We start from the raw sequence: 13815 nt of genomic DNA, 5'->3' as shown, positions 1-13815 counted from the left end.
TTTGGAAATAATAAAAACTTTAATGAAATAATTTTGTCATTATTAAACTGGTATTGGGAAAACATGGAAGTTTTGATATGGTTTCAGTTGAGATGGTTTTCAAAGAGGATGCCTGTAACATAGAACTAACTATGAGTGGTCTCAGGCAGGTTGGTATCAAAAGGGTTAAATACAACTACTATCACTGCCACAAGCATATCTGTGTGGCTGAAAAATTTACTTCCCAGCCACATGGTTTCAGGTTCTATCCCGCTTTATTTTCTATACCCCTGAGCTGAGCAAAGCCTTGTGAGTATGGAAACTGAAAGAATCATGTTGTGTATTAGTATCTCCTTGTTTTGACATTGCATGATAGTCGTGAATGAGCATGGCTATCGTATGAGCATATCCTTCACTTTCAATCTTCTGTGAAAGCATGTCTGGCAATGGGGAAATATTACCATGCTTGGGAGCAGGTGATGGTTTGCTGCAGAAAGGACATCTGCCTCAATGAATTCCATCTGACTCGTGCTGATATGGAAAAGGAGGAAGTAATAACAAGTATCAGTTATTTTAAATTGGCTCTAATAATACAGCGGAACATCTCACAGATATCATGTGGCTGGACTGATAACCTATTCTGTGAGGCAGTAGCAGATCCTCTGTGTGGTTGCTCAAAACAACATTCAAATCTTCCTCAAATCCTGCTTTACAAGGTACATTAGATAATGCTGGTCCTTAAATACAAAATGACATGTTTAAATTGTATGAATGAATATATGCCTGTTTAATCAAACCTTCTTACTAAGTGTTAAATTTCAATAACAATTACACACACTTGTACTTGCTTGCATATACATGTAGCTGTACACATATTCAATCTTCACATCTATGCACATGTACACACACCTTACTTGTATATCCCTACAGGAACCCCGCAAGCTATTTGTGGCAGCTGTTTGATCATTGTTTCACACATACACACACTCTGCTATCAGTAATAGCTGCTGTACATGTTGGCTGTTTGGCTGCTTGTGTTTTCAGTTATCCATACCTTGCCTAGGCTATTATAACGCATTTCAGATACACACACACGCAAATTAGGTGTTTCCCAGTATTTAAAAAAACGTAATAAATAGGTGAGAATAGCATGGCATTTATTTTTCTTTATATTTAAGATGCTTTGTTATTTTTTATGTGCTAGAAATAGCAACCAATCTCCCTGTGTGCATCAGTGTAGAAATATACATATATATATAGCAGTATAGGAACATACTAGGACTGTTGTGATAGTATGCTGACACTGCATTTTTTTGTTGTTCATAAACTAAGCCATATGGTAGCCTAAAACTACTGGCAGTTGTTTCTGGGAAATATTTAAATTAGTATTTCTGTAACAGTTTCTTAAAAAGGATCCAGGAAGGTGTAACATTCATGCCTTTCCCAAGGGCATTATGATGAGTAAAAGCTATTTCAGCTGAGAGTGAATTGTAAACTTATTTGCTCATCTGTGGGTGGTGGTGGTAGTAGTAGTAGAACTACTTGAATTTGTGTGTGTGCAGGCTATCCCATTAATGGAGTGAGAAAGCAGGGTTATGGCACTTGTGCCCCTGGGGAGAGGTATTGAAGACAGACGAAAATTTAACCAGGGCCTAAAACCAATAATTTTGACTAATTATTTCAGTTACTATCAGTGTTTTGTTGGAAAGATATTGATCAATTTAAGAGGTTTCTGTAGTTGATTCGTATTTATTTTATCAGCTATTAACCCTTATAAAGGCAAAGTTGATCCCTTAGTAATGATGGCTTCTTTTGACCAGGTCAGTATTTGTAATGGAAGGGTTCAGTTGGTGGTACTTATTTTCATGTGTTATTTGAACTAAAAGCTTAAAGAGCATAGGACAGTACTGTCAGTTTAGCATTTCCCCCCAATTTGCAGATGTACTATTGGAGATAATACTTGGTGAATTGATAGTCATGTGTGCTGGATAGAAATCTTTGTGGTATTTGTTCTGACCATATGTGCTCAGAGTTCAAATCCTGCTAGGGTCAATTTTGCCTTTTCGTCCTTTCAGAATTGAAAAAAAGAAAAGTACATTAATCTGGGGTAGTGAATTGACAGAACTGTGAGAACGTCAGGTTTAGTACCTTGTGGTATTTGTTCTGGGTTAAAATTCCACCCCATGACCTACTTGGTTAATATGTTGCCTTGTTTAACACCACCACCAAGCACCTTGGTTGGCTTTGGCAAAGCCCACCATGTTGTAAGCTTGTAAGCATTCAAGCACAGTCTATGGTTTGAGAGTACATTCCTCCCTCACTCCCACTCACCAGTCTCAAAGACCCTATATTCCTACGTGACTAAAATATATATATATAAATAAAACATCTTGCCCAAGGTCAAAACAAAATCTCTTGCAGCTAAACACAAATATGTATGAAACTTAGTGCCAGGTGTTGTCTTAATCATTACATCATTGCGTCAATTCATAGCAATAATTGATTTATGACTAAGCAGAAAATAGTTTTGCATGTGGAGAGTGGCTGCGTTGGTCTTAGTTTATTACTAGTATATTTATCAATTCTGTCATCGTCATCAGCAGCAGCATCTTTTAACGTTCACTTATCCTTGCTTGCATGGGTCAGATGGAATTTGTTGAGGTGGATTTTTCTGCAGCCAAATACCCTTCTTGCTGCCAGCTCTGAACCTGTTTCCAAGCAAGGTAATATTTCCCAACCCCCACCAGCCTGATAGGTTTTTACAGAAGGTAAGCAAAGAACGCTGCTTGCACCATAGTGTCATTTGTTTGCAACTATCACATGGAGCAGTATGCAATGGGCATTTTAGTTTCCATCTACCAAATTCATTCACAGGGCTTTGGTCAGCAGGGAGCTATAGTAAAAGACACTTGTTCAAGGTGCCAAAACCTAAACCCATGCAAAGAAGCAAATTTCTTACTACACAGACATAGTTGTGCCTCTAATGAATATCAGTAATGTAGAATTGATTTCATTTTAGAATGCTGAAGGTTGTTGGTCGAGTTGGTCCTAGTAAATATACATGCATGTAAAATATCTGTGTAAACAGGAACTTGTTTTACATGTCATATTTGTTTGATTTATACTTTCTGCTGTAGACTGCTTTATTGATATGTGTTACAATGATCAAGCTAAAGTAATTCTGTGGAAACAGTTGTTTTGATGGTGTTTGGATATTCAAGCAAAATTGTATGCTGTATTCATAACACTAGCCGTGTCTCACTGGCACTTCCATAGTCATTGTTTTAATGTTTTTTGGTTTTTGTTTTCTTCCCTTTCAACACTGTGTCTATTGTAATGTATATTTTTCCATCCATACAATCCTTCGTGATCAGAATCCTGAAATATGATATCATCACATTTTCCTCTGCCTGGGTTACCTCATATTGCTAATATAAGTGTCATGCTGATGCATTGCATGTATGCATAATATACTCCTCTTTCTTGTAACATCCCACTTGCTAGTTAACTCTTTCTTGAATCTCAAAGATCCAAAGGAATTTGATCAATATTAGGTTTTAGTTAGGCTATGTGACTCAAGAAGAATTTTCCCCTTATACACAACAGCTGAATGATCTGAGATAACATAAATTTCAATACCTTACCAAGAGCAAAGCATATGGCAGCAGGTCTGAATACTTCATCGGTAATCCAGCATTATATTCCTTATACAGTAGAGCCATTGCAACCATAGTGTGTGTTTGGTATTTCAACAACGGGGTTTTTTGGTTATGACACTCAGCTTTTCCATGCTGGTATGGATTAGATGAATTTACTTCTTGAAGCAGTACTCCATGGCTGGATGTCCCTTTTTTTTTTATATTAGCATTTCCCCTTCCCTGTAAGGTACTTTTTCTACTAGTTTTCACATGTAAATCTGTTGGACATAAATGTCACTGGTTTCATTGTTTCACACATACATATCTATCCTCCCTTCTCTTTCTGTGTAATAGATTTCCTTTTAGTTTTTATTTACTGAATACCACTAACAATGCATTGGCCAACTTGCAAAGAAGACACCCAAGTTGTCACAGAATTAAATTTAAAACCATATGGTTGTGAAGCAATCTTTTAGACCACTCAATCATACTTGCTCTTGTATATACTCATAATATATAACAGGTGCCCTGCTGATAGACTTTCTTTTTTCATATATTTTCTTATTATGCTGATTGAAACATTGATAGTGGGAAGCCATCAGCTGTTTTTGGATTTAGTCTACTTTTATTTGCCTTTGTATCATATACTTTTGTGATAGGCATAGTTTTAATTTGTATTTCATCAGCTGTTAGCATGCGAGTTTTTATACACATTTTTTGTTTCATTAAAAAATACCATGTTCCTAGCCATTTTGCACAAATATTTTATATAGTCTTCAATATGGAGTGTTTTGTGTTATAATCCCAGGTCAGTTCTAATTAAACAGTTGTGATCTTATATTTTCATTCAGCCACAGTGTATTTGAGACTACATTTACCTTCCTCTTTTTATATTTTTTGGAGCAGTGTTAGGACAGTAGGTTGTAGTCTTAGAAATATTTAACTATTTCTAACATGTTTGATTACTATGCAGGTGATACCTTGTTTGTTACCTTATTTAGGCCTCCTTTGGCAGGGCTGACCATGGTTATTTGTATATAGTTTCAAGTGTACCTGTGTTGTAGCCTTCTGTGAACCTTCTTTGCTTACTGCAAAGTCTGTCAGTTTCTATTACCCTAACTTGAGGTGTTGGTGCAATGTGTTTCTACTTCATGCAGTTAGCTGTAACAGCCTTTCAGCAATTGGTGTGTGCCTCTCTTGTAGAAATCTTTATAATGCAGATGGGACAGCCTGTTAGTCTTCTTCCAATCTCTAGCTCTCCATAGAATATACCTGCAAGTGTTGATGGCATGCGTCTCTGATGTGCTGCCTTTAACACTGTAACTGCTTTTTATATATGTATTTAATCAATTGGTCATACATGGACCTTGTCTTAACTGGATCTGCTGGATCACAGATTACAATGCTGTTAATGTTTTTCCATGCCTTAAAAAAACAACGCTAAGTTTGTGAAAATGTTTTGTTGTTAAAAATTTACTGAATTGTTTTTTTCCTTTTCCTTTTTTAGAAACAAAAGTTATTAAAATTACACAAGATAAGAAAGTAGATGTGCCCAAGGTAAGTGGATTACTTTACTTCAGTGTAAAACTACTGTTAACTAGCTATCTATTGCAGGCTGAACTTCAATGATCCAAAACTTCCAGGATTAGACAATGCACCATCTCTGTACAGGGCTAGCGTGTGTTAGACCATCTTATTGAGGCATTGCTTTACAACCAGATGCTTTTTCTGTTGCTAACCACTACCTGTTTTTCATGTAATGGATATTTTATTTTACACGGCAATGTTACTGATTTGCAACTCAGCAATTTTTTGGAAGCGTACAAATGTAAACGTATGTGCACATGCACAAAAATACTGTGAGCTTGTCTCAGTTTCCATCTACCAAGTCACCTCACAAGTCTTTGGCCAACCTAGGCAATGGGACTAAACCTGAAAACATGCCGGGGAGCAAACTTCTTAACATCTTAGCTAATACCTGAAACTATTCAAAATACAATCTATTGTCTAGTCTGAATTCTTGATTGAAATCACTTTATTTAGCTGATTCTGCTGGGAGTATCACATCTCATAGCATTTTTTCAAAAAGGGTAATTGTGGTAATGCTGGACCACCACCTTCAAGGTCAAAAGAGGTTTAATCAATCTCATTTCTTGTGGATTGGTGTTATTTTAATGACCTAGGAAGTGGGGAAATTAAAATAAATGTTGACTTGGCATGCAACCAAATGCTGCAGATTATTTTGTCCATCCACTGATGTATGCTTGCATAGGTCTCAATCACCTGACTGGCAGTGCTGGAGCACCACCCTTATTAATAGATATGTCTATTTTGGAGATTTTCTTTTCCTTCTTTCTTATGAAGCTTTGGTGGAAGGCTAAATTGCTGGACTGATTATTAAAAGCCAATGTACTGTCTCCTTAAGCACCATAGATTAATTAGTGTGCTTTGTAATGTTCATTAAACTTGAGGTAGGTCTTGTTCTCTTATTGTCAGAAAGGGGTATTTGTGATGAAAAAACACCCCCCCCCCTCAAAAAAAAAACCTTGAATATAACCATCATGATGATAAATAGACAATATTAAAAGAGTTATCTTATTTAAAATAGCTCAATGGGAAACAGGATTAAGAGAAATGATTGACTGGATTTCTACTAAATGACCAAAATGCTCCACCCCTTTTACATTTCTATTTTATTCCATTACTAAGTAAGATTTATTTATTTCCAGTCTCGCCTCACACCAACACTGGCAGCAACTACAGATATGGATGGTTCTAATGGCTTTCATGATGACAATTGGCCTGCTTTAAGTGAAGTAACTGATGTAAGTTGGGGTTTTTTTTTGTTGTTTTTCTTTTCTTTTTTTAAATTTCTTGGTTCAAAACTTCGTCCCCTATCTTTTGAGTATAAACTTTTCCCAGTCTCGTGTTTCTTCCTACCATTTTAGTCTGAATTTGTCATAATTGCTTCACCATCAGATTCATTGAATTATTATATTTGATAATAAATAATTTACATGCCTGCATTAATGCAAAATTGTAAAAAAAAATCCTTCAAAAGAATGCAGAATTTAAGCTACGTCATTTATGACTTTATATATTCCTTACCGTTTTCTCTTTTATCATGCTATATATATTCTATGTTTTGTAGAATGATGCATTAAGGAGCTTTTTTTGAGTACTACCGGATTACTGAATCTATATATTGTGACATATATAGTTTACTGTGTTCAGATAAGATAGCATTTTCTTAATGTTTTACAGCTTCAAGTTACAAAGAAATCAGCACGATCCTCTAACAACACACACTCTCCTGTACCATCATCAAATGGCCAGAATGACTCTGGGGGAGATGACAGTGCCAAAGAGAATAAGGAGAATGGTGCAGTTGCAGAAGATGCAAATAAGGGCGCTAAAAAGAAAGGTTTGTAAAACTGTTGACATTCTATCTTTTAACTGAAAGTCCCAATATAGGTAATTTACTTCATGATAATTCCAAACTTCTATTTCAAGTTGTTCCACCTAAAACCATTTTTTCGTTTGCCCAGCTTTTTCAACAATGAATTTTTAATTGAGGAAAAAAAAAGAGAAAAAGGAATTGGATAATTTTATCTCTAATAAATGAATGAAAAAGTATCTTTATATATCACCTTGTGCTTAATTTTAAGAAGTGTGTCTATTACAGCAGTCTGTGTGTATGTATACACTCACACACATACACAAGGGGTTGCTGAGTAAAAGAAAAAAAGGGAGTATCAGTTAATTATGTTTTTCAACATATTCCCTTCTCAGATTGACACACTTATTGCAGTGGTCCTTGTGATACTGTTAATGCTAGGAACTTTTCTGCATCCTTTCATATGTATAGGAGTTAGACTAGGGCCAAATGAAAGACTGATGATGTAAGAACAAAGTTCCTAAAAGATGATTTGGTAACTCTTGTGTCTGTAAGGTTCTGAAGTTAGCTTACTACAAGCTTTATTCCATCATTTTGTTTAAACAAAAATGTTTTTTTGCAGGATGTCGACAGAAATGGGTTCCACTGGAAATAGAGCCACCCAAAGTTCACGGAAACAGACGCAGTCGTAGCCAGGGCCGCAGAGGAGGTGCATCAACTGCATCAGTTCCTCGTAGACCGATGGGAGATAAATTGAAAAAAGCAGAACCTGGCTCCAAAGGTAAGCATTTGATATACTTCAATATTTCTTTATCTTTATTATCTGAATGATTTAAAAATTCAGTTGGTATCTGGTACAGTGTTCCAATTTAGAGCCTGTAAAATAAGTATCTTTTCAGAAACTGGACTTAGTTATTGTAAAAGGAAGCTATTTGTTGGTGTAATGCAGTTGGTAGTTTCTTTAGAAAGATATACTTCCACAAGACAGTCTTGATTTATAGTCAGTGCAACTTAGGTTCTCATTTTTAGCTTCCAGTCATCTCCAGTTGAATAGATCCTGTTTCAGTTATTACTATACTGCTTTTCTCCTGGAGAATGCACCTGTAATTTTTTTTTTAAGACTATAATAGGAGATATAACTACTATTTCTAGCATGCCAGCCAACTGTGTCATGGCATCCTTCATTGTTAACAGCTTGAAGTGCTTGCATGCTTGTCAGTCATAACCTCACAATCTCCACTGATTAATTTTTATAGCATATTAGGAAAATTTGATATTGCAAATATTTTATTGATATATTCAGGTGAGAGGAGCATTCTTTATTATTATTGTTTCATATTTTTTTTCAGTCCCAGAGTCTGGCAACTGGAGAGACGGTATGGCACCACTCAGCCCGAAAGAAATGCAAAGATCTTACCGTGGCGGACGTCGAGGAAGAGGCCGCGGTCGTGGTGCTGGCGGGAGTGGACGAGGACGTGGAAGGGGTTTGTGTTCTTCATCTATGTATGTGTGCATGCACGTATGTATGTGTGTGTGTTAAATCATTAAATCAGGCATCTTTTAATACCACAGAGAATCCATACTGTCACCTATCTCGTTCCACCTGGTTTATAGGTGAATTTACACATTTTTGTGTCTCTCATGAAATGTTTTATTATCTTGAGGATTTAATTTTCCATTTCCTAAATGTTTCCTGTCCTCTGTTGATTTGATTTTAATCTATCATTGAACAAGAAGCTGAAAAAGGACTAGGAGATCTATTGACCAAGTGATTACAATTTTGACTGAATTGTCTTTCATTCAACTTTGCATAGAACATAAGCATGGACTCCATGCTGTTTTTTATCTGCAGGTTAGCCCTGATCAAGCAGACCTATTATCAAAAGCATTCAAGCTATGGCCATCTTGTTTTCCAAAACCCAAGACCATGTTATGCAATGTGCCCTTTTAGAAGCTGTGAGGGTATTTACAGGTGATTTAGCTGCTAGTCTATACAGGTTGTGTGACCATGTAGAGCAGCTCTTCTCAAACAATTGGGTCGATGAAAGGGTTATGATGATAAAATTTTGTACTTGTGAAACATTTTATAAAAACTCAAATGTTTGTAAATACATCCAGGGCATATTTGCTTAAAGTTTAAAAAAAGGAAAACTACACATTCTCCCAAATAACCACATTAGTTGTATTTAATTGGGATATTTTTAAGAAAGGCAGTGTCGTGGGCAGTTGTTTTATCAGACTGGGTCATAATGATAAAAGGTTGGGAATCATTGATATTTAGCTACCTTTGTTGGCTCTGTTTCTTTGATTTTAGCTCTTGTTTTTTATATTTGATTTTATTATATTTTCATTGCTCTAATGTTTCTCCCTTTAACCCTTTCACTAGGGTTTTCTCTGCATGATCCTTACCAATATGATCCAACAGCCTATTTCAATGGGACCATGTACTATGGCATTCAGTCTTATGACAACGCACAAGTGAAAGAGTTCATCAAAAGTCAAATGTAAGTTCTTTCCATTTACTTTACCTCTAAATTATTATTTGACCCTTTATTGTTTAAATGGGCCATATCCAGGCCAAAATATTCTACCTGTTTTCTATTAAAACTAGACAGATATGGTCTTTCATAGCTACCTTACCGTGTCATTTTAAAAATAAACAACCACATCATTGAAATCTCAAACCCTTGAAATAATGTATGATTATTTAAAATGGTGTGAATACATAAGCTTTACATTTGACAGAATAATTTGAATGTTAGAGGATTAATATTTTCTCCTCAATCCAGCGCTTTTGACTTGGAATCCGTGTTACATTAATTGTAATGGAATATTGACCGAAGATTCAACCAAGTGTTTTGTGTTACACTGTTTATATTATAATATTGACTGAAGGATTCATAACCTTTAAAATAGGAGTTAGTAACTGATTATAATTATTGATTTTGTATGTATTTATTTATATTTGAGATCCCTTTATGGCTCTCAGAAGAGACGGTGGCAATTTTAGACAATCTAGATAATTTATTCCTTATTTTGGAGAAACAACATAACTTTATCCTTCTGAGGTTGATAAAATAAGCTATATTGTCAGTTTAATGAAGTAGCCCATTTGGTTAATCACTGAGTCTTGGACTTCGGGTTTAGTTTCCTGCTATTTGGTTGGGTGATAGCCCTTAATATTAGGATGTGTAGTTAGGTGACTTGATCATTTTAGCCATATCCCAAAATTTCTTGAAATTACCAAATAAATTCAGTGATACACTATTGATACTGAAATACATTGTACTAGACAGTATTGTATAAATTTTATTTAAATATTATTTTGGGGATAAAATATATGTTATGTGCACACAGCTATTCTAAAAGTAGTGCAATTAGTATGCTACACAGTGCATAATTCTATTGGAAAGTATAAGGATTTAGCAATGTTAGTATCCTATGTGTACAGCTTAGTATAAACAGATAGAGAATTAGTTTTGTAAGTTGTCCAAGACTGTAGATTAATGCAGATCAGGTTGTTATCTCATACATGTGAATGTGTACAATTCAGAAGCTGGCAGGGAGAGCAGAAGTGTTACACTTGAGTTCTCAGTGAAATGAGAAACTTCGGTGCTAATAACTTTTTTTTTCTTTTCTGAATTTTTAAAAAAATTATTTTGTAACTTTTTTTTTTAATCATATGACCTGTATGGTACCAAATGTTGCTGGTTGGGTTGTTGTGGTAGTTTTGTCTCAGATAAGCATAATTAAGCAAACCTATGGTCAAAGGTGTTTCACCTCTCGATTTCCTCACACACGTATGTAATATATTTAGGACTATAATGTGTCCTTCCTTTTTTATCATGCCATCTGTTAAATGATAATGATGATATATATATATCTTTGTATTTCTATTTTGCATCTTTTTTTTTTATTTTCAGAGAGTACTATTTGTCAGAAGATAACTTGAACCGGGACTATTTCCTACGGCAAAACATGGATCAGGATGGATGGATTCCTTTATCACTCATCTCAACGTTCCGGCGAATTGCCAACGCCACTAAAGTTATGGATGTTATTATTGAGGTAAGTTTCGAATTTGCTTCCTGTCTGATAATTCAGTGACAGTGGAAAGTTTAGATCCAATTAGTTCTGATTCTGATAATATCAATGTGACATTTAAAAAAAAGTTAATTGCCGGCTCCAAGTCAAAAACTATCCATCAGCTTCAGCTACAACTCAGAAGTAAATTCAGCAGGATGTAAAATTTAATTTTGTTTAAATATTACCTCACAAAGAAATATTAGCCAATATTCAGCTAGGATATATAACAGATATGTAGTACAGAAATGTTGTGCACATTATTGGGTTTCCACTGTCTTTGAGGAGTCACTTTAAAGCAGGTGAGCTCCAAAAGGTAAAATACCATAAAATATTGGAATTTTCCAAAACCTTTGAAGAAAACTACAAAATGTAAATAAATCAGTGCACACTACTTGTATGCATAAATATGCACACGCATACATAAATCACTAATTTCATTATGTAGAATTTGTCACTTACCTTACAGGTAAATAAAATAGGGCGGGGGATGAAAATTAAGACATTTAAAAAAAATTATTTATAAATTCAAATTATTTCTTTCGTTGAAAGTTGTAAAACTTTGCCCACTGGGAGCTTTTCTTTTCTAATGTAGGTTCATGGCCATTATTTTCCCCCAATGTAAGATTTGACTGAATTTAGAAGGATATTTCTCTGGCAAGTTTTTTCTGTTTCCCCACAACAGTTATTTGTGAGATTAATAGTTTACTCTCGCATTGCAACATCTGCTCTGAACTGCAAACAGTTGCATTGCTTTTGAGAGTTGCTGTTATTATTTCTTCGGTTATTTATATAAAATAACTCTTAATTCTGTCATCTTTTCCTTACTACAGGCACTTCAAGACAGTGATACAGTTGAATACTCTGTAGATTTGAATGCTGTTCGACCTAAGGAAGGTCCGTCAAAATGGCCTGTCTCGGCACCAGTTTTGCCTCCCAAAAGTAACCTTCACCCAGATGTTCCAGAATTTATTCCAGGCCAAACTTATGCATTCCCTGAACGCAGTATGTTGATTTAAAAAAAAAAATTCTTTCAGGCTGCTTTGCAGCTACTTTTGTACTTTCTCTGAGTTCAAACCTACCAGAATCTCTCTCCTCCTACTCATTTCTTACTCTTACTTTATTAAAAATAATGTCCATAATAATTTCATTGTTTTTCCACCAAAATAATTGAAACAGTTTTTTACCAATTTGTTTTTTTATGTATTTAATGAACTCAAGTAATTTCTTAAATATGTAAACCAGTAGTGGTTGTACACATTTCCATTATGGCACAAATTACATTATAGTTTTACACTAGCAACCTAGTTATTACCATTTACAGTTATTTAGTATTTGGACTGGCCAGATCTGGCCTCCTACACCTACCCTACAATGTCAGTCTAAAATCAAGCAATCATATCATTGAAATCTCTGAGTTACAACATAATATATGATTTATTCTAAGCAATGTGAATAAATAAGCATTACATTTGACAATAATCTGAATGTTAAAGGATTAATAATTATTTCCTTTCACCCTTCTAAGTTCATCGGTATATCTTCCTCGGAAATATTTTAACTATTTTGCCAACTTTAGCATAAGTAATTTCTGTTATATTTGGTCTGCTTTAAAAAAGATAAGCACTAGTAAGGCATTCAACTTGCTGACTATTCTGCAGTAACTGCAAGAGCATGTAAATGAATTGCAACACTCATGAAATTTATTTTTAATTTGTTACTAGATACTGAAGATAGCCATAGCTTGGGAGGAACTGAAGGCAAAGAATCTGAAGACTTAAATGAGGAAACTCCCAGTGAACCTACACTTGAAGGTGTTCCTTCAAACTTACTTACCATACCTCCTGTCGTCTCACAGAGTGCACCAGATTTACAGGCTGAATGGGTTCAGGTACGAAACCGTAAGAAATGTGCACAGAAAGAAAAACGAAGTCGAGAGGTAATTGTCTTTAATGCAATCATAACTTTACATAAACATCTAAGTATGAGTTTTGCCTTTTAAAATGATTATTATTTTGTGTGAGAAAATGTGGGATTCTTTCAAAATATATACCTTTGTTTCACAAAGGGGAATATCTATGGTGATGCTTTTATAAACGTTTACATTTTTATAATAATAAGCATTCCCTCTAATTTTTCCCAATACTGAGCAGAAATTTTAGAGCTTGGAGCAAAAATATATAAATTCATCACTAATGCATGGCATTCACACTTTCGTACAGCTTAACCCTTTCGTTACTATATTTCTGACCAAAATATACCCCTCATCAGTTTCAATTAAATTCTAAAATAATCATGAATCTAGGCTTGTTTCATTAAATAACTGTAACTTTTTTACTTATCAACATATTAATGTGATATTTGGAACATAATTAAAGAAAGGGTTCTTAATCAATTCTATTGCATAACTTTTGTCTCAAAGTGACTTTAATTACAGGTAAATCCAGGTAAATTGAGCAAAAGGTAAAAATATTAAAATTTTAAATTGAGCAAAAGGTAAAAATATTAAAATTTTGTTTAAACATCACCATAGAAAATGAATCATCAGCTAATATTCAAATGGGTATGCAACAAAATTTTGATAAAGAAGAATTGTGCACATCACTAGATCATCAGTTGAATTTAATGCACAACAGGTGTACCATGAAGGTGGAATAAACTGAAATACTGGAATCCACCGCAAGTTTGACCGAACTAAAGAAATCGGTCAAAAAATAA

At 34.7% G+C, this 13815-nt stretch overlaps 1 protein-coding gene across 5 annotated transcripts in view; it reads left to right on the top strand.

Moving 5' to 3' along the window:
• LOC115214148 (la-related protein 1) overlaps positions 1 to 13815 on the top strand; it is a 70960-nt gene that overhangs the window by 32597 nt on the left and 24548 nt on the right. For 4 of the 5 annotated variants that reach the window (XM_029783218.2, XM_029783219.2, XM_036504650.1 and 1 more), the window contains exons 3-11: positions 5125 to 5174; positions 6347 to 6442; positions 6882 to 7041; positions 7637 to 7795; positions 8364 to 8498; positions 9401 to 9518; positions 10938 to 11082; positions 11931 to 12102; positions 12822 to 13036. In XM_029783218.2, the coding sequence (XP_029639078.1) occupies positions 5125 to 5174; positions 6347 to 6442; positions 6882 to 7041; positions 7637 to 7795; positions 8364 to 8498; positions 9401 to 9518; positions 10938 to 11082; positions 11931 to 12102; positions 12822 to 13036 (1250 nt within the window). The remainder of the gene's footprint in view (positions 1 to 5124; positions 5175 to 6346; positions 6443 to 6881; positions 7042 to 7636; positions 7796 to 8363; positions 8499 to 9400; positions 9519 to 10937; positions 11083 to 11930; positions 12103 to 12821; positions 13037 to 13815) is intronic. The other variant, XM_029783220.2, reaches the window with a different exon arrangement.

Source organism: Octopus sinensis, linkage group LG7, assembly GCF_006345805.1.
Source record: "Octopus sinensis linkage group LG7, ASM634580v1, whole genome shotgun sequence".
NCBI classification, from domain to species: Eukaryota; Metazoa; Mollusca; class Cephalopoda; order Octopoda; family Octopodidae; genus Octopus; species Octopus sinensis.
Note: the sequence above shows the minus strand (reverse complement) of the source record. Positions and strands in the feature narration are given on the sequence as shown.